This window comes from Pygocentrus nattereri, chromosome 19 (genome assembly GCF_015220715.1).
Source record: "Pygocentrus nattereri isolate fPygNat1 chromosome 19, fPygNat1.pri, whole genome shotgun sequence".
Classification (NCBI taxonomy): Eukaryota; Metazoa; Chordata; class Actinopteri; order Characiformes; family Serrasalmidae; genus Pygocentrus; species Pygocentrus nattereri.
In genome coordinates, this window is record NC_051229.1 from 1,352,489 (window position 1) to 1,380,063 (window position 27,575).

At 41.1% G+C, this 27,575-nt stretch overlaps 1 protein-coding gene across 1 annotated transcript in view; it reads left to right on the plus strand.

Annotated features, from left to right (window-relative positions):
• The window catches only part of LOC108413460 (netrin-G1), a 139,398-nt gene that overhangs the window by 69,530 nt on the left and 42,293 nt on the right, over positions 1-27,575 (plus strand). Inside the window, exon 3 of the mRNA XM_037530825.1 lies at positions 15,918-16,561. Coding sequence (XP_037386722.1) covers positions 15,918-16,561 — 644 coding nt within the window. The remainder of the gene's footprint in view (positions 1-15,917; positions 16,562-27,575) is intronic.

Sequence of the window (27,575 nt, forward strand, 5' to 3'; positions counted from 1 at the left end):
GGTGGTGATGGGAACCAGACGTCCCTCTAAAAGCTCCTACAGAAAGTTCCTACATGAGCTGGTTCTGAATTCACTGCCTGATGACTGAGACGCTGTTTTATGAGAGTTTAGAGAACTTCAACTCCATTCATGGTGGAGGGAGACATGCAGGGCGCTGTGCGGCAAAATAGTCCCCAAAGAAAACTCATTATTCCAGATTTTCCACTGTTTTCCATCCTCAACATTCCAGATAAGCTCAGAAGACTCGTGTAGGTTCTCTGGTGGTTCTGGATGGTAAATAAAGTGTCTATATCTGTGTTGTAGTCATGGTGTTGTAGTTATTCATTCAGTCTAATGAGAAACTGTAGAACGGACTCTGTTTATATCACAATACCTACATTTAGAGTCGGTTATTCATTCAGCCTAATGAGAAACTGTAGAACGGACTCGGTTTATATCACAATACCTACATTTAGAGTCGGTTATTCATTCAGCCTAATGAGAAACTGTAGAACGGACTCGGTTTATATCACAATACCTACATTTAGAGTCGGTTATTCATTCAGCCTAATGAGAAACTGTAGAACGGACTCGGTTTATATCACAATACCTACATTTAGAGTCGGTTATTCATTCAGCCTAATGAGAAACTGTAGAACGGACTCGGTTTATATCACAATACCTACATTTAGAGTCGGTTATTCATTCAGCCTAATGAGAAACTGTAGAACGGACTCGGTTTATATCACAATACCTACATTTAGAGTCGGTTATTCATTCAGTCTAATGAGAAACTGTAGAACGGACTCGGTTTATATCACAATACCTACATTTAGAGTCGGTTATTCATTCAGTCTAATGAGAAACTGTAGAACGGACTCGGTTTATATCACAATACCTACATTTAGAGTCGGTTATTCATTCAGCCTAATGAGAAACTGTAGAACGGACTCGGTTTATATCACAATACCTACATTTAGAGTCGGTTATTCATTCAGTCTAATGAGAAACTGTAGAACGGACTCGGTTTATATCACAATACCTACATTTAGAGTCGGTTATTCATTCAGTCTAATGAGAAACTGTAGAACGGACTCGGTTTATATCACAATACCTACATTTAGAGTTGGTTATTCATTCAGCCTAATGAGAAACTGTAGAACGGACTCGGTTTATATCACAATACCTACATTTAGAGTCGGTTATTCATTCAGTCTAATGAGAAACCGTAGAACGGACTCGGTTTATATCACAATACCTACATTTAGAGTCGGTTATTCATTCAGTCTAATGAGAAACTGTAGAACGGACTCGGTTTATATCACAATACCTACATTTAGAGCCGGTTATTCATTCAGTCTAATGAGAAACTGTAGAACGGACTCGGTTTATATCACAATACCTACATTTAGAGCCGGTTATTCATTCAGTCTAACGAGAAACTGTAGAACGGACTCGGTTTATATCACAATACCTACATTTAGAGCCGGTTATTCATTCAGCCTAATGAGAAACTGTAGAACGGACTCGGTTTATATCACAATACCTACATTTAGAGTCGGTTATTCATTCAGTCTAATGAGAAACCGTAGAACGGACTCGGTTTATATCACAATACCTACATTTAGAGTCGGTTATTCATTCAGTCTAATGAGAAACTGTAGAACGGACTCGGTTTATATCACAATACCTACATTTAGAGTCGGTTATTCATTCAGTCTAATGAGAAACCGTAGAACGGACTCGGTTTATATCACAATACCTACATTTAGAGCCGGTTATTCATTCAGTCTAATGAGAAACTGTAGAACGGACTCGGTTTATATCACAATACCTACATTTAGAGCCGGTTATTCATTCAGCCTAATGAGAAACTGTAGAACGGACTCGGTTTATATCACAATACCTACATTTAGAGTCGGTTATTCATTCAGTCTAATGAGAAACTGTAGAACGGACTCGGTTTATATCACAATACCTACATTTAGAGCCGGTTATTCATTCAGTCTAATGAGAAACTGTAGAACGGACTCGGTTTATATCACAATACCTACATTTAGAGTCGGTTATTCATTCAGTCTAATGAGAAACTGTAGAACGGACTCGGTTTATATCACAATACCTACATTTAGAGTCGGTTATTCATTCAGCCTAATGAGAAACTGTAGAACGGACTCGGTTTATATCACAATACCTACATTTAGAGCCGGTTATTCATTCAGTCTAATGAGAAACTGTAGAACGGACTCGGTTTATATCACAATACCTACATTTAGAGTCGGTTATTCATTCAGTCTAATGAGAAACTGTAGAACGGACTCGGTTTATATCACAATACCTACATTTAGAGCCGGTTATTCATTCAGTCTAATGAGAAACTGTAGAACGGACTCGGTTTATATCACAATACCTACATTTAGAGTCGGTTATTCATTCAGTCTAATGAGAAACTGTAGAACGGACTCGGTTTATATCACAATACCTACATTTAGAGTCGGTTATTCATTCAGTCTAATGAGAAACTGTAGAACGGACTCGGTTTATATCACAATACCTACATTTAGAGCCGGTTATTCATTCAGTCTAATGAGAAACTGTAGAAAGGACTCGGTTTATATCACAATACCTACATTTAGAGCCGGTTATTCATTCAGTCTAATGAGAAACTGTAGAACGGACTCGGTTTATATCACAATACCTACATTTAGAGCCGGTTATTCATTCAGTCTAATGAGAAACTGTAGAACGGACTCGGTTTATATCACAATACCTACATTTAGAGTCGGTTATTCATTCAGCCTAATGAGAAACTGTAGAACGGACTCGGTTTATATCACAATACCTACATTTAGAGTCGGTTATTAATTCAGCCTAATGAGAAACTGTAGAACGGACTCGGTTTATATCACAATACCTACATTTAGAGTCGGTTATTCATTCAGCGTAATGAGAAACTGTAGAACGGACTCGGTTTATATCACAATACCTACATTTAGAGTCGGTTATTCATTCAGCCTAATGAGAAACTGTAGAACGGACTCGGTTTATAACACAATACCTACATTTAGAGTCGGTTATTCATTCAGCCTAATGAGAAACTGTAGAACGGACTCGGTTTATATCACAATACCTACATTTAGAGTCGGTTATTCATTCAGTCTAATGAGAAACTGTAGAACGGACTCGGTTTATATCACAATACCTACATTTAGAGTCGGTTATTCATTCAGTCTAATGAGAAACTGTAGAACGGACTCGGTTTATATCACAATACCTACATTTAGAGTCGGTTATTCATTCAGTCTAATGAGAAACTGTAGAACGGACTCGGTTTATATCACAATACCTACATTTAGAGTCGGTTATTCATTCAGCCTAATGAGAAACTGTAGAACGGACTCGGTTTATATCACAATACCTACATTTAGAGCCGGTTATTCATTCAGCCTAATGAGAAACTGTAGAACGGACTCGGTTTATATCACAATACCTACATTTAGAGTCGGTTATTCATTCAGCCTAATGAGAAACTGTAGAACGGACTCGGTTTATATCACAATACCTACATTTAGAGTCGGTTATTCATTCAGCCTAATGAGAAACTGTAGAACGGACTCGGTTTATATCACAATACCTACATTTAGAGCCGGTTATTCATTCAGTCTAATGAGAAACTGTAGAACGGACTCGGTTTATATCACAATACCTACATTTAGAGCCGGTTATTCATTCAGCCTAATGAGAAACTGTAGAACGGACTCGGTTTATATCACAATACCTACATTTAGAGTCGGTTATTCATTCAGCCTAATGAGAAACTGTAGAACGGACTCGGTTTATATCACAATACCTACATTTAGAGTCGGTTATTCATTCAGCCTAATGAGAAACTGTAGAACGGACTCGGTTTATATCACAATACCTACATTTAGAGCCGGTTATTCATTCAGTCTAATGAGAAACTGTAGAACGGACTCGGTTTATATCACAATACCTACATTTAGAGTCGGTTATTCATTCAGTCTAATGAGAAACTGTAGAACGGACTCGGTTTATATCACAATACCTACATTTAGAGCCGGTTATTCATTCAGCCTAATGAGAAACTGTAGAACGGACTCGGTTTATATCACAATACCTACATTTAGAGTCGGTTATTCATTCAGTCTAATGAGAAACTGTAGAACGGACTCGGTTTATATCACAATACCTACATTTAGAGCCGGTTATTCATTCAGTCTAATGAGAAACTGTAGAACGGACTCGGTTTATATCACAATACCTACATTTAGAGCCGGTTATTCATTCAGCCTAATGAGAAACTGTAGAACGGACTCGGTTTATATCACAATACCTACATTTAGAGTCGGTTATTCATTCAGCCTAATGAGAAACTGTAGAACGGACTCGGTTTATATCACAATACCTACATTTAGAGTCGGTTATTCATTCAGCCTAATGAGAAACTGTAGAACGGACTCGGTTTATATCACAATACCTACATTTAGAGTCGGTTATTCATTCAGCCTAATGAGAAACTGTAGAACGGACTCGGTTTATATCACAATACCTACATTTAGAGTCGGTTATTCATTCAGCCTAATGAGAAACTGTAGAACGGACTCGGTTTATAACACAATACCTACATTTAGAGTCGGTTATTCATTCAGCCTAATGAGAAACTGTAGAACGGACTCGGTTTATATCACAATACCTACATTTAGAGTCGGTTATTCATTCAGTCTAATGAGAAACTGTAGAACGGACTCGGTTTATATCACAATACCTACATTTAGAGTCGGTTATTCATTCAGTCTAATGAGAAACTGTAGAACGGACTCGGTTTATATCACAATACCTACATTTAGAGTCGGTTATTCATTCAGTCTAATGAGAAACTGTAGAACGGACTCGGTTTATATCACAATACCTACATTTAGAGTCGGTTATTCATTCAGCCTAATGAGAAACTGTAGAACGGACTCGGTTTATATCACAATACCTACATTTAGAGCCGGTTATTCATTCAGCCTAATGAGAAACTGTAGAACGGACTCGGTTTATATCACAATACCTACATTTAGAGTCGGTTATTCATTCAGCCTAATGAGAAACTGTAGAACGGACTCGGTTTATATCACAATACCTACATTTAGAGTCGGTTATTCATTCAGCCTAATGAGAAACTGTAGAACGGACTCGGTTTATATCACAATACCTACATTTAGAGCCGGTTATTCATTCAGTCTAATGAGAAACTGTAGAACGGACTCGGTTTATATCACAATACCTACATTTAGAGCCGGTTATTCATTCAGTCTAATGAGAAACTGTAGAACGGACTCGGTTTATATCACAATACCTACATTTAGAGCCGGTTATTCATTCAGTCTAATGAGAAACTGTAGAACGGACTCGGTTTATATCACAATACCTACATTTAGAGTCGGTTATTCATTCAGCCTAATGAGAAACTGTAGAACGGACTCGGTTTATATCACAATACCTACATTTAGAGTCGGTTATTCATTCAGCCTAATGAGAAACTGTAGAACGGACTCGGTTTATATCACAATACCTACATTTAGAGTCGGTTATTCATTCAGCGTAATGAGAAACTGTAGAACGGACTCGGTTTATATCACAATACCTACATTTAGAGTCGGTTATTCATTCAGCCTAATGAGAAACTGTAGAACGGACTCGGTTTATATCACAATACCTACATTTAGAGTCGGTTATTCATTCAGCCTAATGAGAAACTGTAGAACGGACTCGGTTTATATCACAATACCTACATTTAGAGTCGGTTATTCATTCAGTCTAATGAGAAACTGTAGAACGGACTCGGTTTATATCACAATACCTACATTTAGAGTCGGTTATTCATTCAGTCTAATGAGAAACTGTAGAACGGACTCGGTTTATATCACAATACCTACATTTAGAGTCGGTTATTCATTCAGTCTAATGAGAAACTGTAGAACGGACTCGGTTTATATCACAATACCTACATTTAGAGTCGGTTATTCATTCAGCCTAATGAGAAACTGTAGAACGGACTCGGTTTATATCACAATACCTACATTTAGAGCCGGTTATTCATTCAGCCTAATGAGAAACTGTAGAACGGACTCGGTTTATATCACAATACCTACATTTAGAGTCGGTTATTCATTCAGCCTAATGAGAAACTGTAGAACGGACTCGGTTTATATCACAATACCTACATTTAGAGTCGGTTATTCATTCAGCCTAATGAGAAACTGTAGAACGGACTCGGTTTATATCACAATACCTACATTTAGAGTCGGTTATTCATTCAGCCTAATGAGAAACTGTAGAACGGACTCGGTTTATATCACAATACCTACATTTAGAGCCGGTTATTCATTCAGTCTAATGAGAAACTGTAGAACGGACTCGGTTTATATCACAATACCTACATTTAGAGTCGGTTATTCATTCAGTCTAATGAGAAACTGTAGAACGGACTCGGTTTATATCACAATACCTACATTTAGAGTCGGTTATTCATTCAGCCTAATGAGAAACTGTAGAACGGACTCGGTTTATATCACAATACCTACATTTAGAGTCGGTTATTCATTCAGCCTAATGAGAAACTGTAGAACGGACTCGGTTTATATCACAATACCTACATTTAGAGCCGGTTATTCATTCAGCCTAATGAGAAACTGTAGAACGGACTCGGTTTATATCACAATACCTACATTTAGAGTCGGTTATTCATTCAGTCTAATGAGAAACTGTAGAACGGACTCGGTTTATATCACAATACCTACATTTAGAGCCGGTTATTCATTCAGCCTAATGAGAAACTGTAGAACGGACTCGGTTTATATCACAATACCTACATTTAGAGTCGGTTATTCATTCAGTCTAATGAGAAACTGTAGAACGGACTCGGTTTATATCACAATACCTACATTTAGAGCCGGTTATTCATTCAGTCTAATGAGAAACTGTAGAACGGACTCGGTTTATATCACAATACCTACATTTAGAGTCGGTTATTCATTCAGCCTAATGAGAAACTGTAGAACGGACTCGGTTTATATCACAATAGAGAGGCTGATTTTAGTGCAGGATGTGTATGCAGAGGATGATAATGAGGATGAAGGCTCTGGGTGGAGGATGGCTGGTGTAATCTGTGCTCCGTGCTGAAGCATCTGTCAGGTGGACTGATTTGCTGGGCAGTTTGAACACATTCATCAGGTTCTGCTGTCACTGGACACTGAATTGATGTCCCTCTTCTGTCACAGGAGGCATCATCTGGAGGCTAAAGCCTGTCCGTCTCTCCTGGCTCTGTTAGATCATCACCGCAACACACATCCGTTACCTCCTCAGGGTTTTCCTTGGAAATTCCTCTTACATCTCACTTTAACGGCTCATAGAATGGCTCCAGTGTTACATAATCCAGGCACCAGAGAGAAGAATGACGTGAACATTATTCAATTAGCCCAATTAGAGTCGTCTCCACAAAGAGGGCCATTAGGAACCAAGACCTGCTAATAAGTCTCTTGCGAGAATAAATATATTAATTCAAGTATATTAAAATTTTAAAAGCATGACTACTTGGCGCTGATCTTGTGGAATGAGTCATGAGCTTGTACCTGTTACTTCAGTTTAATTTGCATCCTGTAGAAGATTCCTGAGAAGAACAGATAGACGAGTGGAATAGTGCAGTACCTGAAGAAGCTGCAGCGTGATTGCACAGCTTGGGCATCTGCAAAGGTGTTAAGTGCCTGCTATGTTGGGTTGGTTGCTAAGGTGTTGCCATGATGTACAAGGTCTTTACTGAGGGTTTTTTATAGGGTTGCCAGGTCTTGTTTAAAATGAGGATCTATGGGAGGAACAAAGGAAGAAAAAACAACATATTAGCCACGTTTACACGCAGCCTAATAACCCGCTAATAATTAGAATAATTGCTCAATTGGAATAGAACACATTCGTGTACACACCTCAATTGGAGCCAGTCGGAATACAGTGTCTATCCGATTGATTGAGGTGGGTAATCCTGTAAATAATCCATTAAATAGAAGAATAATATCCATGTAAACGCCTGTATCTGATTACATTCCCAATCGGAAAGTTTAAGTCCGTTCTGCATGAGCGTCGCGTCACAGTGAGAGTTTATCCCGTTCAACACGGCGGAGCAGAAACTGGTCTGCAGAGGAGACGAAGTTCATGCTCTGATCTTTAAAAGACGGCGGTGGGACGGACGTCCAGCTTATGCGTCTCAGAGCACGACGTCTTCCTCTCGGCCTTCTTTAATAAGGACGTGTGAAGGACGTTTTCCTGAGTCTGACGTCATTTTAAAGCAGTTAAAAACACAATCACTGCTCACTGCTGCTCATCTCACTCTGACTGGACTCACCTGATGCTGGTTGTCATGGTAATGTCTATACTAAGTGGTTCTTGCGCATTATGCATGCGCATAATTTTGGATCTGATTACTTGCAGTGAGCATGTAAACAGAGATTATCCAGTGGAGTGAGAATAAATACCTCAGTCTGAATATATAATCTGAATGAATTCAATCAGATTGGCATAAATCTCTGCATGTAAATGGCACATAGAGGAGTGCGGGTCAGTTTGGCTGGAGTACAGTTTGAGGACCTTCCCTGAGTGAGTACATGCAGTTTGGTGGCTGTTGGGCGAGTTTGGAGAGGATCAAAAATGAATTAAAGTCTACAGGAGGAACGAGGGATGAAAACAATGACCTATAGAAATTGTGCTCAAGGGCCGTTAGTTCGGTCAAACCTAAGGATGGTGGATGGCCGTGCCGCTTCTACACCTCATTCGTTCAAAGAACATAATATAACAAAGATTGTATGAAAACTGTACGTTGGATCAAACGGCAATATACAAGCACAACATTCCTGATCAGACCCAACATTATGGAATTGTGTCAATATCTCAAACTACAGGATGAGTTAGTGGAAAAATTCTGGCTGGAAAAAGAACCAATAAGATGATTAAAAGCTATAGAGAAAATGTGGCTCCTAACAACCACCTGGAAGACCTGGTAGACCCCAAAAGTGAGGAGAAGATGAAGCTGCTTCAGATCTGAAAACATCCACAGGTGTTTCTGTCCATCCTTCCACTGTGAGAAGACCACTCAGCGCTGTGGGTCTGAAAGGACGTGTAGCTGATCGAGAAGAAGCTCACTGAGAAAAGGAGACGGACACACCAAACAAAGAAGCTGGACGATGGACTGACCGCCCCAGAGTCCAGACCTCAGAACCACTGAATGGGTTTGATCATCAACCAGCTTCTCAGACTGAGCTTTTGAGGCGTGTCTGCAGGTTCTTTGAGGAGCTGGAAGTGAGGCTCCTGAGAAGAACGGGAGCTGGAATGAAGGTGAAGAGGGACTGGAAATGAACTGTATCTCAAGTTTTCCTGGTCTAGCAGAACCCTGCGTTCCATACCGTGTAGCACTACGACTTGGTCTCTTTGATCTCTTTCAAGCCTTTTTTACAGCTAGTTTAGGAGTCGTCCCCTGAAATGATAAAGGGCGCCTTTAATGGGCCTGACAAGCGCTCAATTAGCGCAGGGTAGCACGTTTATGATGAACGCTTTAGCGTCCACAGCTTAGCAGCCACATTCGCTCAGTGACACGCGGTATTGGATTGACCCCGCAGGCCTGGCGGAGGGGATGACATCATTAGCGAGCGATCTAACACGACCTTTACGCCGCACGCACCGCGTTCCCGTCCAGGCTGCGGATCAGCAGGGCGTAATAGAAAACAGCTTCGGAAATTACGGCTCTTCTCTGCTCGCGCTGATGGAGCTGTCGGCCATGCTAATGAGCTCACTTCTGCCTTCTTCTGACTTTCTGCGCTCGAGGAGCAGGTGATACGTTTCTGTTTATTCAGCTGAAGTCCACCTTCAGCTTCAGTCGCTAGTATTGAAGTTACAGAGACTCTCTGACCTGAGAAAAGGACAAAAAGTGATGATTTGGTAAAAATCTCATTCCTGTAGTCCAGACAGACAGACATGTTTACAGATAGATACACAGATAGACAGGTTCAGTCAGATTTGAAGACAGACAGACATAAAGAAAGACAGAGAAGATTGAAGACAGACAGATGGATAGACAGACAGACATAAAGAAAGATAGATAGATAGAAAGAAAGACAGAGAAGTTTGAAGACTGACAGACAGACAGATGAATAAACAGACAGAAAGAAAGACAGACAAGTTTGCAGACAGACAGACAGACAGATAGATGGATAGACAGATAGATAGACAAGTTTGAAGGCAAAAAGACAGATGGATAGACAGACCGACAAAGAAAGACAGACAAGTTTGAAGACAGACAGACAAAGATAGACAGACAAGTTTGAAGACAGAAAGACAGACAGATGGATAGACATACATAAAGAAAGACAGACAGACAAATAGATAAATAAATAGCTAGATGGATAGATAAGTTTGAAGACAGACAGACAGACAGACACGTGGACCCGGCGTGGATTATAAGCCCGATTTCTGTCTGTACTTTAGAGTCCGTATTTAAAATGATTTTAATTTAATATTATTAATTATTAATGTCCCTGTCAGGCATGAACCTGTAATGAGTGTCAAACTCCCTGCACTGTGAGTGAGTGTGTGTTACATCACAGGACGGGGGAGTCGACACCCCCTCAGTATCAGTGAGGTCAGCGGGATACTGTTCTGTACTGAGTGGGTCACTTACACACCGTCCCCCAGCCCACGCCCTCGGTTTGCCAGATTATATACATATAGACCAGTACCTACACATCAGGGTACAACTGCTTGTATCTCCAATATGTAACTATACAACAGAAGGAAGAAGCATGCTTTAATTTTAATGTAAGTGTGGAACCAGACGTTAACGACCTGTAAAAGACTGATATTCAACTGAAATAATAATGTAATAAAAATTAAATTTTAATAATAAGCAGTAGAACCGAGAGGGAGTGCGTTACCGTGAAATATCCCGGCTGTGATCCGGTGTCCGTAGATCATCCCAGCCGTGATGTTATTGGTGATAACTCCCTCCTCGAGTGCTCTACTGCTTTAATACAGCAGTTAAATAAATACAGTAAGAAATGAATAAACTGGCCGTGAACGCGGCTTTAATATGTTTTAATGTTCAGCTCCTTCCTCCTAATTAGAGCTCCTTAACGAGCAGCTTGTTGCTACGTCAGAGTAACGAGCTCCGCCCACTTGCTGCTCAGCCGGCAGTTCGTTCTCCAGCTCCTTACACTAAATTCCCAAACTGTCGTCTCCACTGAGCAGCTTTTCAGTCGGCAGCTATGACAGAAGAACAGCTGAACAACCTGGAATCAGCCAGAAATGAACCCAACACCATTCGCCAGACGTGTCTGATCTTCAGAGTCGGACCAAATCAGACTGAGCCGTAAAACTGAGCCAATATCAGGTTCAGCTCAGTTTGGTCAGTTTGTCCAGATCAGTATTAATGTTGTTTTGTTCCAGCCGGTCTGTAAAGCTTCTTACAGCCTGTTTAGTTTGGCGAATGGTGTTGGGTTCATTTCTGGCTGATTCCAGGTTGTTCAGCTGTTCTTCTGTCACAGCTGCCGACTGAAAAGCTGCTCAGTGGAGACGACAGTTTGGGAATTTAGCGTCGTCTCGTCTTCAGAGTCGGACCAAATCGGCTGTCGGTCAGATGTGGTCTTAACAGCGTCCATTTTCTGTTTGTGGCAAAGTCAGAAGGAAAAACGTTCAGATGGCTCGAGCGTCTCCTACAGCTGTCAGAGTCGTTGCTTAGCAACAGCATCTCAGTGGAGTGATAGTGTTTGTGAATAAACCTGTGATGTTCTGGTGAAATAACAGCACCATTAGAACGTCTCTCAACCAATCAGCTCGCACGGCCGGAACTCACTGTTGTATAAATATTTATAACTACTACATGTATTTATATAAAATGTACTATTCATTTTATAAAGTGTAATATTCATATGTTTCAATTCTTATAGTATATATCATTTTTTTATTTGTTTGCATGATCTGAATACATTTAGCCATAACTTCTTTCATCTCTAATTTTATGTAATCTAATCAGGAATGGGAAAGAAAATCTTCGCTCGGATTGAATTATGAATATTGGGGTTTTAATAAGACGCACTTCACACAGTCAGGAGCGTTTTGGTGGTCCAGAACTGCAGAAATGCTTCTCCCTGTTTTTTCTACAGTCAAGGCATTTCAGCCCTGACACACACACACACATACACACACACACACACACACACTCTGTCATACACTCTCACACACACACTCACATACTCATGCGCACACACACACACACACACAAACACACACACACACACACTCCCTCACTCACTCTCTCACACACACACACACACACACAGTTTAGCAGCAGCAGGAGGGTGGCAGTAAATTCTATTACTTTTATGTCAACAGAAATGCTAATGCTAATTCATCAAACAGCTGCATTAGTAACAGCTGTACACTCACATCCTCAGCACTTTAACATCGGACTCACGACTCTGAACTAATGAAGGTCACTCAGCGGTCAGCGGTGCCGAGTTTGGCCCCAGCTGATGGACACAGCCGCGGTGTCCTTGAGTTGAGCACTTAACCCTCAGCAGGGACAGAGGACCGACGGCAAAAGACACAAAAACAAGAACTGCTGTCCTGGACCGCGTTTCCCAAAAGCATCTTCACTCTTAAAAAGGATGGTTCTTCAAGGGTTCAAGGGTAAAGACAGTGGTTCTGTTTTAGAACCATTAACACTCCAGAACCATTAGAACCATTAACACTCAGCCATTCCGAGCTTTAATGATTAAGCCTAACAACGTCAGAACACTTTCTGGAGCTATTTACAAACATTTTCAAGAAGCTTCTGCATAGAACCATCTACAACACGTGCTCCATCAATCTGAAGAACCATTTTAGTCTGTTCTGCTCAGCATCCCAACTTTTTTGGAAATGGGGTTGTAATAATAATTATATAAATAATATAATCGGGCTGCTGTTACATATTCAAGACTATCTTTTACCATCTGTCAGCTTAGTTTTGGTGCCCAAGCTCATCTATGTGTTATAATGTTCCTTAGAAAATATACAACCCCAGTTCCAAAAAAGTTGGGACGCTGTGTAAAATATAAATAAATGTAAATATAAACAGAATGCAGTGATTTGTGAATCTCATGGATCCGTATTTTATTCACAATAGAACATAGAGCACATATCAGATGTTGGAAGTGGGACATTTTTCCATTTCATGAAAAACATTAACTCGTTTAGAGCTTAACGGCAGCAGCGCATCTCAAAAAGTTGGACAGGGTCGTGTCCACCGTTGTGTGGCATCCCCTCTTCTTTACCAGCAGCCTGTAAACGTCTGGGAAGCGAGGAGACCAGTTGCTAGAGGATTCTACCTGCTCAGCAGTCCTGGGTCTTCTTTGGGTCTCCTTTGCCTGATTTTTGTTTCATGATGCGGCAAATGTTTTCTGTTGGTGAAAGGTCTGGACTGCAGGCAGGTCGGTTCAGCACCCGGACTCTTCCGGATGTAGTATGTGGTTTATTGTCTTGCTGAAATATGCAAGGCCTTCCCTGGATAGGAGCATATGTTGTTTCCATTGACTGAGCCTTTCCAGACGTGTAAGCTGCCTTCGCCATAAGCACTAATGCAACCCTGGACCATCAGAGATGCAGGCTTTTGAACTATGTGCTGATAACAAGCTGGATGGTCCGTCTCCTGTTGAGTCTGAAGGATACAGCATCCATGGTTTCCTAAAAGAATTGCAAATTTTGATTCATCTGTCCACAGAACAGTTTTCCACTTTGCCTCAGTCCATTTTAAATGAGCTCTGGCCCAGAGAAGGTGGCAGCGTTTCTGGGTCCTGTTTATATATGGCTTCTTCTTTGCATGATGCAGCTTCAAGCCTGAACTTGTGGATGGTACGGCGATCTGTGTTCAAAGACAGTGATTTCTGGAAGTGTTTCTGAGCCCATGCAGAGATTTCCAATACAGGATCAGTCCTGTTTTCAATGCAGTGCTGCCTGAGGGCCCAAAAATCACGAGCATCCAATGTTGACCGTTGGCCTCTCTGAATCTGTTGATGATATTATGTACTGTAGATGATGGGATATCCAAAGTCTGTTCCACAAATCTTAGAGTTTTTCACAGTTTGGTGAACCTCTTCCCATCTTCCCAGAGACTCTGCCTCTCTAAACTGCTCTTTTTATACCCGGTCATGTGATTTAGTTGCTCCTCAAGCTGTTTTTTTTATTATTATTATTATTATTATTAGAACCACTTTTCCAGCCTTTTGTTGCCCCGCCCAACTTTTTTGAGATGCGTTGCTGCCGTCAAGATCTAAACGAGTTAATGTTTTTCATGAAATGGTAAAATGTCTCACTTCCAACATCTGATGTGTGCTCTATGTTCTATTGTGATTATAATATGGTTCTATGAGATTCACAAATCATCACATTCTGTTTTTATTTACATTTATTTACATTTTTTTGGAACTGGGGTTGTATTTCTATCCATGGCAAGTTTGCAAGAGTGTAAAGTTTTCCTTCCTGATGCCCAACTTTAGTCCACGGTCACTCTGGTACAGGGAAGTAAATATGCAACCTCATTCATATTTCAGTCGGCTTTGCGTTCTTAAGAAGGTCTAAAAATAATAAACGGAAACAAATCTCACATTGTGTATGTATCGGTCTTCAGGACAGAGAGAGAGTTGAGAGGGAGCATCATCCGCTTCTCTTTTCAGTCCTTATTTCATTATAAACCGATTCACAAACAAAAGCTGAGCTTTATGCTGGTAATAACAGCCCCTGATGAGGTTTGTAATTACGTTCCGCTGCTGATTGTGTCCGAAAGCGAGAGCGAGTTTGTCTCGTCGTGGTAATCAGTGTGTGCTGCTCTGAGATGAATGGCCTGTATTGAAGTTCATGGCTGATTGTCATTATTCTGATCTGCGGCCGAGAGGTGAGCCGAATGCCGATTAATGGAGTTGATCTGATGTGCAGAGGCCGTAGGAGCCGCCAGGAGCCAATGAAAAATGCATCGAGTTCTCCATGTTCCTCCAACATCTACTCATTGGGATTCCACTCCAACCTCATCCGGCCAACTAGGAGGAATATCAATTATGCTTACAGTCTGGGTGGCGGAGACGGAACCTGACTGTTCTGCTGCGGTACTTCATGCGGCGCTCCATACGGTCCCGACCAAACATCTGGATACACCTTCTCATGATGGGACCAGGTCTAGAAATGGGATTGGTGAAAATGTGAGGAACCTCATAAAGCCTCAGGAAAACCTTCGCATCATTTAAAGACTATTTACCAGCTGAAGTGGAGAAGCTCTTTTAATTTTTTAAAGCTTCTAATCTGTGGAACTCATCACCTCTTACAACTGCAGTATTCAAGTTCAGTACAGTTTTTAAGGACCATTTGAAAATATGAAGTTTTTACTTAAAATTCTTCTGAATATTTTTATTTATTTGAACATTTTACTTTTCCCCATTTTGTTCTTTTTCAGTTGACGTCTGACGGGAAGACAGACGTTTGAAGTGTGTAAGACTTTCAAGTGACATTCTTTAGACTTTTATACTGCAGTTTTACAGTGAATCACAGTGTAAGTGCTTTAATTCAAGCCTGTGATCTTAATGTTGGAGCTGTTTGGCATGTTTGCTATCTTTTAGCCTGTTAGTGAGCCGACCAGCCTGGTTCTAGTTAAGAACATAAGTTGTCAGCCACTCGGATTAAGCAAAAAACGGGTTCTTACCTCATCCTTACACTCGGTGCTCCATGCAATCAGCATTAGAGTCAAAGGTTATTCATTAACAGCACAAGCGTTTTTTGTGCCATCATGCAGTGTTGAATGCAGTCAAATCCTGAGTGTTATGGTGAAGCTCACTTGGTTAACACTTGTTCTCATTTTGTCGTTGCAGGAGAACCCGTACATGTGCAACAACGAATGTGACGCTGCCACGGAGGAGCTCGCCCACCCGCCTGAGCTGATGTTCGATTTCGAGGGTCGAAACCCCACAACCTTCTGGCAGTCGACCTCGTGGAAGAAATACCCGAAGCCCCTGCAGGTCAACATCACCCTGTCCTGGAACAAATCCATCGAGCTGACGGACGACATCGTCATAACATTCGAATCGGGCCGTCCCGAGCAGATGGTTCTGGAGAAGTCTCTGGATTTCGGTAGGACGTGGCAGCCGTACCAGTTCTACGCCACGGACTGCCTGGACGCCTTCACCATGGAGCCAAAGGCGGTGCACGAACTGACACAGCGCACCCTGCTGGACATCATCTGCACCGAGGACTACTCCCGAGGGTACGTGTGGAAATACGACAAAACTGTTCGCTTCGAGATTAAGGACCGCTTCGCCCTCTTCGCCGGACCACGGCTGCACAACATGGCCTCTTTGTACGGCCAACTGGACACCACCAAGAACCTGAGGGACTTCTTCACCCTCACTGACCTGCGGATCCGGCTCCTACGGCCTGCTACGGGCGCCACCATGGTGGACGAGAACAACCTGTCCAGATACTTCTACGCCATCTCGGACATCAAAGTGCAGGGCAGGTAAACATGTTTGGTGCTTTAACTCATTGCCTTCAATTCACCGAATTCACGTGGCAAGGCTTGCTTAATACCTACACTCTTAAAGATTCTTCAAGGGTTTTTTAGTAAAGTTAGTGGTTCTATATAGAACCATGAACATCGAAAGAACCCTTTGAATGATTAAAGGGTTGTTTGCGTCTTTGATGGGTTCTTCAGATTGATGGAGAGTGTGCTCTATAAGGTTTGGTATAGAACCTTTTGTAAAAGAGTTCTTTATTGCACCTTCTATTGTTATGATGTCAAGCCTGGAACAATAGAAGGACCCTTGCTGGTGCTAAAAGGTTCCATATCGAACCATATAAAACATACTCTCTGGATTCAGTACAGAACTGTTTTTTTTTCTGAAGAACCTTCTGTTTAACTGTGCATAGCACCAAATATATGCATATTTACACACACACACACACACACACACACACACATATATATATATATGTATATACACTCACCGGCCACTTTATTAGGTGTTCAGCTGCTTGTTAACACAAATAGCTAATCAGCCAATCACACGGCCGCAGCTCACTGCATTCAGGCATGTAGAGGTGGTCAAGACGACTTGCTGAAGTGCAGACCGAGCATCAGAACGGGGAAGAAAGGGGATTTAAGGGGCTTTGAACGTGGCGTGGTTGTTGGTGCCAGACGGGCTGGTCTGAGTATTTCAGAAACTGCTGATCTGCTGGGATTTTCACGCACAACCATCTCTAGGGTTTACAGAGAACGGTCAGAAAAAGAGGAAATATCCAGTGAGCGGTCAGTTGTGTGGACGAAAATGCCTTGTTGATGTGAGAGGTCAGAGGAGAATGGGCAGACTGGTTCCAGATGATAGAAAGGCAGCAGGAACTCAAATAACCAACCAGAATCTCTGAGGAACGTTTCCAACACCTTGTTGAAAGTCTGACATGAAGAATTAAAGCAGTTCTGAAGGCAAAAGGGGGTCCAGCCTTTTACTAACAAGGGGTACCTAATAAAGTGGCCAGGGAGTATATATATATATATATATATATATATATATATATATATATATATATATATATATATATGAAAAAGGCTTGATCTTTAACCATAATTGTCCAGTAATAAGAATAGGAAATAATAGTCACATCTTTGTGCTCAGTTTTTACCTAAACACTGACATAAATAATACTTTAAACAACCACCCAAAACATTCACAACAAAGCTTCCCAGTGCAGAAGAAGCTCATACACTACATTAGAACAGCTCTAACAGCCAGTCTCTACGCAGTCATATCAGCTTATCTACACCGCGAAACATTATCTCTTAGCAAGTGAACACACCTTGCGCTTAGTCAGTATAACTAGTAGTTCTCATTAGAAGAATACAGTAAGACTGTTTAGATTGTTTTAATTCATTTTCTTTCGTTAAAGCATCTTGTAATAAATTGCACTTCAATAAAATTACCTTAAAACAAGTCAGTTATATTGAATAATCTTAGCTCTCTTACAACAAGAAATGCTCAATATATGGACTAGATTTAGATGATTTCTCTTGGTATGGTGTATATATAGTCTGGATAAAGCCAAGATCTTTTGTTAAAATCACATTTTATGCATTTCAGCTGTTGTAATTTTGCCATTATTTAAGCTCTGGCCAGTAGGGGGAGCAGTGCAATCCCAGCTGCCCAACTTTTACTGGCTCAGTAAAAGTCACTCAGGTGGTCAAATCTGCCCTCGATCCTGAACAAGGCCCAATGCTCCTTCGGTTCCTTACTGGTTCTAACCCAGAATCTCAGCTCAAACAGTAACTGGCAGTCTGTGTGCAGAAAGGATGCATTCGCTCTCCAATTAGTCTGCCTCCTGCAGTGCTTCAAAGGCAAACCACGGCTTAAAATATCACCGCGAGTCGGATGATGGCACAATGGAAATGAAAACACACCAGCTGTTCCCTAAATTGGGCCGGAGTGGCTCGTAAGCGGCTGGTTTATGTGAGGATAACGTAGTTCATGATGACGCGTCAGATCGGTCCTGGGTGAGTCTAAATGGGGGGCTCCAAATTAGGATGCAGAGGACTGCGGTGGTAGATTAGAGCAATTAGAGTGGCGGCTAATTGGAAAGAGACTAATCTACTAATTAAGACCATTTACCGCTGATTAAATAATAACCACCGGGGACCCGTCGCCCTGCCAGAGAGAAAATCCTGGGCGACATCAATATGACTGCGCATCTTTAATGAACGGCTTGTGTGTTTAATGTAAATGGAGCTGCGTTTATATCAGAGCATCTCTGAAATGTAAATGCTAAGCTAAACTCCTCCCGGCTCTGCTGAAAGCGTGCTTTTCTAGCCCGACTGCTGGCTCACCGCTGGGCAGCCTGCGGGATTATGACGAATCTAAAATGCACTTTGGGCTGGAGAGATTATATAAGTACGTAAGTCACATTTACGCCTTTATAGACTCTGAAGAGCTTTGACTGACACAGAAACCGTTAGCCTGCTGGGCTTAAATTGGGCCTATAAATTTCATGCTGGCTTTAGCGAAACCGTTCAGCTGTGCGGCCACTTCGGACTGGAAACCGTCACCGCTCTTTGAACTTAAAGAAATGCGTGAGTGTGAGATGCCGTAGGCAGATGTGGTGAAAAGTGAAACCCAGCACAGACGTAGTCTGGAGTTTTACACAGAGGCGTAGATCTCGGAGTCGAGGCAAGACGATGACTATCCAATGTGTGCATCAGTTCTGCGTGAATAAAATGAAAAAGGATATGAATGAGAAGTGATATGCTTTATTACTGTCCAACTGTTTCAGAGCCAAAAAGGGTTTAGGGTTAAACCCTGCCACTTCCCTCCCCGACCCCCTTCGGACCACCACACACACCAGTATACACATTATTCAGTATTGAAAATTGTTCACTAAGGTCTACAGAGGAGGTTTCTGACTTTGGTCAGGGTGAAAAATGCCCAGATGTGGTTTTACACACCTGTGTACAGCCCTATGACTTGGCCTTAAAACGAACAGCTGTTTTACCTTCTACTCATGAATAATCTGATAAGCTCTGCTCTGATTGGCTGGTTTACATCGAGTCACTAACATCAGCAACACTCGCTACTCGCTTTCAGTCTTGACAACAACAGCACAGTAAATCAAAGCTGCTCTCCCTGCGAGGCTCTCGGTATAAGACCTGCTTCATCAGTCAGACGGTGATCAGATCCCTCAGCAGGGCTGCTTACAGCCTGACGGGGTTGTGGTGCTAATAAAGGTGGAGCTGTGTCTCCGTCTCTTCAGGGTCGGACGCTCAGCGGAGCTGCTCGATGCTGTGAAATGAACAGAGAAGCTAACAGCTCTGAGCTAAAGCTGCCGGGATCCTGTTAGAGATGCCGGAGCTGAAGTTCCCTGTTTCGCCAGCTTGGTTTGGGACTTCTCAGTTCCACCTTAAATGGTGCTACAGTTACATTCTGGCGCCTATACAAGCTGTCGGGCGGAACGGAACGTTGGGTTGAGAAGCTGCGAATGAGAACCCAACTTCAGCCTGGATTAACGCTGGCTGAAGCTTTAATCCGGTTCGGTTCTTGTGAAGGGAATGAAAAGAGCCGACGTTCCTAGTGTCTATTTTAATTCACACTTTTCCTGTTTACCGTCTATTTAATGTTATCATTACACCACAGGGTCTGAGAGTAAAGCTGACTTGACTTGACTCAGCTCAAACTTCTTAACGGAGTCAAAAATTCTCCCATCTATTGTTTCTAAATCTGTTTCTCAGGTGAACAAAACTGAATTTCTTTGCTCAGTTTCTCCCCTAGCTGGCGCTGCTTCTACCACACAGCCCCATCTGGCATATTTTCCTCTTAGGCTTCTGGTTAAGGACAGCTGTGGCATTGCTGGGATTCAAACTCACACCCTCCTGCTGTTGGGATGGATTGTTATACAGCTGCACCACATGAGACGACGCCCTGCTTTGAAGTTAAAACAACAAATACTTTCTGCAGTGTATTAAATGTCTCTAGACATAAAATCGGGGTTGCTTGTGTTCCTGAGTGTGCAGAGGACTAAAGGCCTCAATCAAGAAAATGAATAACCGCAGACGCTGGGCGAAGTCCGTGGGCGAAAGCACTACGCGACATAGCCTGTGATTGGTCAGTAAGAAAGAGGCGGGCCATAAAACAAAGCTGGATCACTTTGAGGAACTTGGTTTTGGAAGAAGTCCAATGAGCGCTTTAGCAGAGCTCCAAAACATACAGGTTGTCTTATATTTGGGTTCACCAGAGGACGAGGCTGAGCTTGGCTTCCTATTTGCCAGCTTCTTTTCCCGTTCCACCTTAAATGGTGGCGGTATTCTCGTACGTCTCGTACTAAGAACTGTGATGGAGTCGTTTTCCAGTAGTAATTGAGCTTATCATAAAACGCCATCGCGTGACGTGGAGCATCCGCGACAAGCAACACCAAACCACGGGCGCTTTCGGCTTCGCGCCACCCTCGAGAATTTCGCCTCGCTGAGGCCTTAAGCCGTCGCCCCAACAGGAGGTTGCGAGTTTGAGCCCCAGCAGTGCCATATCCACCCATAAGTGGCATCTAAGAGAAGAAATGCCCACTAGGATTGTGTGATGGACAGAGTCCTGGCTAGTGGAGAAATTGAGTATAAAAACAAAAGTACTTTATTTCTTTTTCTCAGGTGCAGGATAAAAAAATTAAGAGACTCAAATAAGAGGCTTGAGTTGTGTGAGTTGTGTTCTCAAGTTGTCGACTCAAGAGAAGCCATGTGATCAGGTACTATATCAGTTTGAGTTGAGCTCCCATTTTTAACAGTGTATTGATCATCTGCTCATAATTAATTAATCCCACCAACGGGGAAACTTCACCTCCGCATTTATCCCATCCGTGCAGTGAAACACCACACACACACACTAGGGGGCAGTGAGTACACTTGCCCGGAGCGGTGGGCAGCCCTATCCACAGCGCCCGGGGAGCAGTTGGGGGTTAGGTGTCTTGCTCAAGGACACCTCAGTCATGTGCTGTCGGCTCTGGGGATTGAACCGGCGACCTTCCGGTCACAGGGCTGGTTCCCTGACCTCCAGCCCACGACTGCCCCCAAGTAGTGAAGTCATCACACACTCTAAACGGCAGTTTGCTCGGAAAGTGCTGGGTTACTTGGCGTGGAACGTGCATATCTGGATGCGTTTTTTCCCGCGTATAATGCGTATATGTGCTCTGGGCGGTGGGCCGGGCGAGTGGCTGTGTTCGCTGCCAGGCTGAGTTATGAGTCTGTCTGTAATGACAGTGAATAATACATTGGACCTGTGGCTCCGGAGCCCATTCTGAAATGCTAATCCGAGCAAAGCGGAGCTAAGTGGCTGCTGTTTGTGTTTAATGAAGGCGTGTGGGGCGGGCGAGGCTTTGATGTGTGGAGAGGCTGGGGAGGAATAGAGGGAGGAATAGAGGGAGGGGTAGAGAGACAATCTCCTCCCACAACCATCCGCTTCTGAAGCACGATTAGCGCGCTGTCTGATACGCTTTAAACCACAAACACGCGCCACTTCACACTTTCACACCTCCCCTCGGAACGTTTTACGCTCCTGTTGTGTTCAGAGTTCATTTTCCTACTTCAAACATTTAAAGCTTTAAACTTCAGGCCTACAGTTCAGTTATTAATGCCGTCCTTCATGAACTATTCAAGAACCATTATGAATGATTTAGTGCGTGCGATCAATTATTCTAGGGTAACATATTGTACCATAATCATTATTGTGATATTAGCCTTTGCAGTAATGATATCGCAGAAATACTTTCTTAACTTGTATCTCATGCAACCAAGTAAGATATGCATGTGTTCCTTAGAAATCCATTTAATGGGTGGAACCATTTGGAACCAGGTAAGGGATCCATGTGTAAAGAACGTCTGAGTTTAAAGGATCTCTTCAGAATTCTCTGATCATAGCTCATATGGTATAAGATGCTGAATGTTTTATATATATATATCTCATATCTCATGTTTTGTTATTTTTCAGTGTTGCCCTCCACATGTATGTAAATTTCGTGATGAATGGAAGCGGCCCAAAAATGTCTGGTTCCATTGACTTACATTAACGGTATTGTGTGTTATATATTTTATTTTATAATATATATTTTATATATTTATTTATTTTATTCTTTTTATTTTGTTTTTGATTTTTATCTCTTCTTCCTCTGTTGTCTTTACTTTGTATTTTAAAGAACCTTTAGCTGCACTTTAAGTCTATGAAAGGTTCTATCTTTACATATATGTACATTATAGCGCCCTAAAGGGTTCCGCTACTGTTACAAGGCATGGAACCTGTACTTGGTGGTCTATCGAACCCTCTTCTGCTCATCCGTATCAGCGAGTGATCCACTTTTCTCTCAGTTCCATGGTATTCATTAATATTTCATTGTGAGCTCCTTCTTAGTGTTGAGTCTGATTCTGCTGTGGTGCTCAGCGATAATCTGCATAAACAAAGACAGTTTAGGAAGCTACAAGTTCCTACATGTCACTGTGGTTCAGCCTATAGTCCTTTGAATATGCTAATGATAAACATTTCCGGGCTTTGCTGGTTTTCATGCTCATCTCTGAGTAACGGAATGAGAATGATTCATGCATCAGAGACCCACTGCGGACCCTTCAGCTCAGACGTTATCGAACATTGCAGTTAATCAACTCTGAGGTTCGTCTCATCATGTTCACTTCAAGAAGAAGCAGCATATTTTTACAGGTCCTTCAGTGCCTTTGCTTTTCAGTGGAGTTAACAGAGCAAAGGCCGACTAACTGACCACCTGTGTTGACCCCGTAAAATGGCCAGGGCCCACCGGCGGTTTTATTACACACTTCTATAATCTAAGAAAAGCTCGGCCAGTTTGCACTGAAGTCCCTGTAGTACCTGAATAATAAGCCTTTTTATGTAATAAGCCTGGGATTTTAAAGGGTTAAGTAAATATGGCGCTGAGGTTCACAAACACACAGAAAACACCTCATAAATCTCCAAAAACAAAAATAAAAGTCTTGTACATATAGTACCACAGAGGAGCAGAACAGCTGCTATTGGGTGCTGACAAAGCCATTTAATGGATGGAACCATTTGGAACCAGGTAAGGTAACCATGTGTAAAGAACCTTTATTAGAGTTTAAATTATCTCTTCGTTATTATCTGATCGATTAAGAAGCCAATTTCAGTCTCATAGCTCATACGCTACGAGATGCTGAATGTTCTAATGTTCCACTGCGTTTCTAGGAGGTTTTGGACCTCAGCATAATTCACAGTAGATACTGAATAATTCACAGTAGATACTGAATAATTCACAGTAAATACTGAATAATTCACAGTAGATACTGAATAATTCACAGTAGATACTGAATAATTCACAGTAGATACTGAATAATTCATAGTAGATGCTGAATAATTCACAGTAGATACTGAATAATTCACAGTAGATACTGAATAATTCACAGTAGATACTGAATAACTCACAGTAGATACTGAATAATTCACAGTAGATACTGAATAATTCACAGTAAATACTGAATAATTCACAGTAGATACTGAATAATTCATAGTAGATGCTGAATAATTCACAGTAGATACTGAATAATTCACAGTAGATACTGAATAATTCACAGTAAATACTGAATAATTCACAGTAGATACTGAATAACTCACAGTAGATACTGAATAATTCACAGTAGATACTGAATAATTCACAGTAGATACTGAATAACTCACAGTAAATACTGAATAATTCACAGTAGATACTGAATAATTCATAGTAGATGCTGAATAATTCACAGTAGATACTGAATAATTCACAGTAGATACTGAATAATTCACAGTAAATACTGAATAACTCACAGTAAATACTGAATAACTCACAGTAGATACTGAATAATTCACAGTAAATACTGAATAACTCACAGTAAATACTGAATAACTCACAGTAGATACTGAATAATTCACAGTAGATACTGAATAATTCACAGTAAATACTGAATAATTCACAGTAGATACTGAATAATTCACAGTAGATACTGAATAACTCACAGTAGATACTGAATAATTCACAGTAAATACTGAATAATTCACAGTAAATACTTAATAACTCACAGTAAAGACTGAATATTTCACAGTAAATACTGAATAATTCACAGTAAATACTGAATAACTCACAGTAAATACTGAATAACTCACAGTAGATACTGAATAACTCACAGTAAATACTGAATAATTCACAGTAGATACTGAATAAGTCACAGTAAATACTGAATAACTCACAGTAAATACTGAATAACTCACAGTAGATACTGAATAATTCACAGTAAATACTGAATAACTCACAGTAAATACTGAATAACTCACAGTAGATACTGAATAACTCACAGTAAATACTGAATAATTCACAGTAGATACTGAATAAGTCACAGTAAATACTGAATAACTCACAGTAAATACTTAATAATTCACAGTAAATACTGAATAACTCACAGTAAATACTGAATAACTCATAGTAAATACTGAATAATTCACAGTAAATACTGAATAATTCACAGTAGTTACTGAATAATTCACAGTAGATACTGAATAATTCACAGTAAATACTGAATAATTCACAGTAGATACTGAATAATTCACAGTAGATACTGAATAATTCACAGTAAATACTGAATAATTCACAGTAGATACTGAATAATTCATAGTAGATACTGAATAATTCACAGTAGATACTGAATAATTCATAGTAAATACTGAATAATTCACAGTAGATACTGAATAATTCACAGTAGATACTGAATAATTCATAGTAGATACTGAATAACTCACAGTAGATACTGAATAATTCATAGTAGATACTGAATAATTCATAGTAGATACTGAGTAATTCACAGTAGATACTGAATAATTCATAGTAGATACTGAATAATTCATAGTAAATACTGAATAATTCATAGTAGATACTGAATAATTCATAGTAGATGCTGAGTAATTCACAGTAGATACTGAATAATTCATAGTAGATACTGAATAATTCATAGTAAATACTGAATAATTCATAGTAGATACTGAATAATTCATAGTAGATGCTGAGTAATTCACAGTAGATACTGAATAATTCATAGTAGATACTGAGTAATTCATAGTAAATACTGAATAATTAATAGTAGACTTTTTGAAAATATGTGCACCAAATGAGTTCAAGCTTGAGATCATAACAATAGCAGAACCCTTTTTGGTGCTACATGGAACCATTTTCAAAAAGGGTTCTACATAAAACCATCTACTGACACATTCTCCTTCATTCTCCTTCAATCAAAATAACCATTTTATGCAAGGACTATTTAATCTTGGTTCTAACAAGAACCCTTGAAGAACCGTTTTAGGTGGAATCTGTTTTAAGAGTGCATTGTTTATTATTTAAGCCGTATTTATTCGTTTTTGGTTTAAACTCTGGAGATGTGCAGATCCTCCAATCAAGCTGATCGTAAAGTGTCCACACACACCGGTCAGGCGTTACATCCTGACCACCTCCTCGTTTCTAAGCTCACTGTCCACTTTATCAGCTCCACTGACCGTATAGCTGCACTCTGTAGTTCTACAGTTACAGACACTGCTGTGTCTGATCCACTCAGACCAGCGCAACACACACTAACACACCACCACCACGTCAGTGTTACTGCAGTGCTGAGAATGACCCACCACCCAAACAGTACCTGCTCTGTGAGGGTCCATGGGGGTCCTGACCACTGAAGAACAGGGTAACAGAGTATCAGAGGAACAGATGGACTACAGTCTGTAACTGTGGATTGCTGTCTTCTTTTTTGTGGTCACTGTGGTCTGTTTTGCTTGCTCTTCCAGCTGCAGCAACGGTGACGATACGAGCTCAGAGTTACGGCTCGTATCGCTGCGTCCTTGTTGACGCCGAATGCTACGAATAATCGGTTATAACAGTCCAGGACTGATAGACGCAGCTGAATTATCACCTTCACTCCCAGGAATCCAGAGCTGAAGGACGTCATGCTTGGTACAGGAATTTGCTGGGTTGTAGTTTCAGCTCTGATGTCTCGGTTTTTATGCTGATCAGTTTCACGAGTCAGATGTTTAATTAGGCGTAATTAGAGGTTTTGCTGGGGTTGTAAATAATAAACGAGAGGCTGGGAAATGAAAACATCAACATAAACACTCCCCGGAGGGACAGCGATAAACATGAATGCCAACACGTTCAGCCTCCCTAAAAATTATGCTGCATTATTCATTTCGCCAGTTACATTAGCGCTAACCTTCTTTGAGCCAATTCGGTTGCATTTAATGAAAATAACTTCAAAGAGCGCCGTGACGGGAGAGCGCTGAGGACACGGCAGCGCCGGAGCCAGGAACTTACGCACACTTCACATTCCCTTACTTAGCAGAGCCCAGAGAGAGTGGCCACTTTATCAGAAACCCCCCTCATTATCCACATGGAAGACACAATATTTGTCCGCATATTTTCTCGTATTAAATGTGTTAAACACAGATATAGTCTCACTGTCGGAGCAAAACATTTACATTGCATGAAGGTTTCGTGACGAATGAGCAGAAACAGTTCAACAACAGAAACAGTCCAAAATTATTTGGAATGTAAAAAATAATAATAATGTGGAACATTTATATTCTAAAACTAATTGGCTCTCTTTTATATGGCGTCTCTTTCCACAGTGAAACACTCCTTATAGCTTCAGCTGAATGGCTGGGGCTAAACTGCTGTACCTGAATGGGTGGTGCTAAACTGCTGTAGGCTGAATGGGTGGAGCTAAACTGCTGTAGCCTTGAATGGGTGGAGCTAAACTGCTGTAGACTGAATGGGTGGAGCTAAACTGCTGTAGCCTTGAATGGGTGGAGCTAAACTGCTGTAGCTGAATATGTGGGGCTAAACTGCTGTAGGCTGAATGGGTGGAGCTAAACTGCTGTAGGCTGAATGGGTGGAGCTAAACTGCTGTAGCCTTGAATGGGTGGAGCTAAACTGCTATAGGCTGAATGGGTGGAGCTAAACTG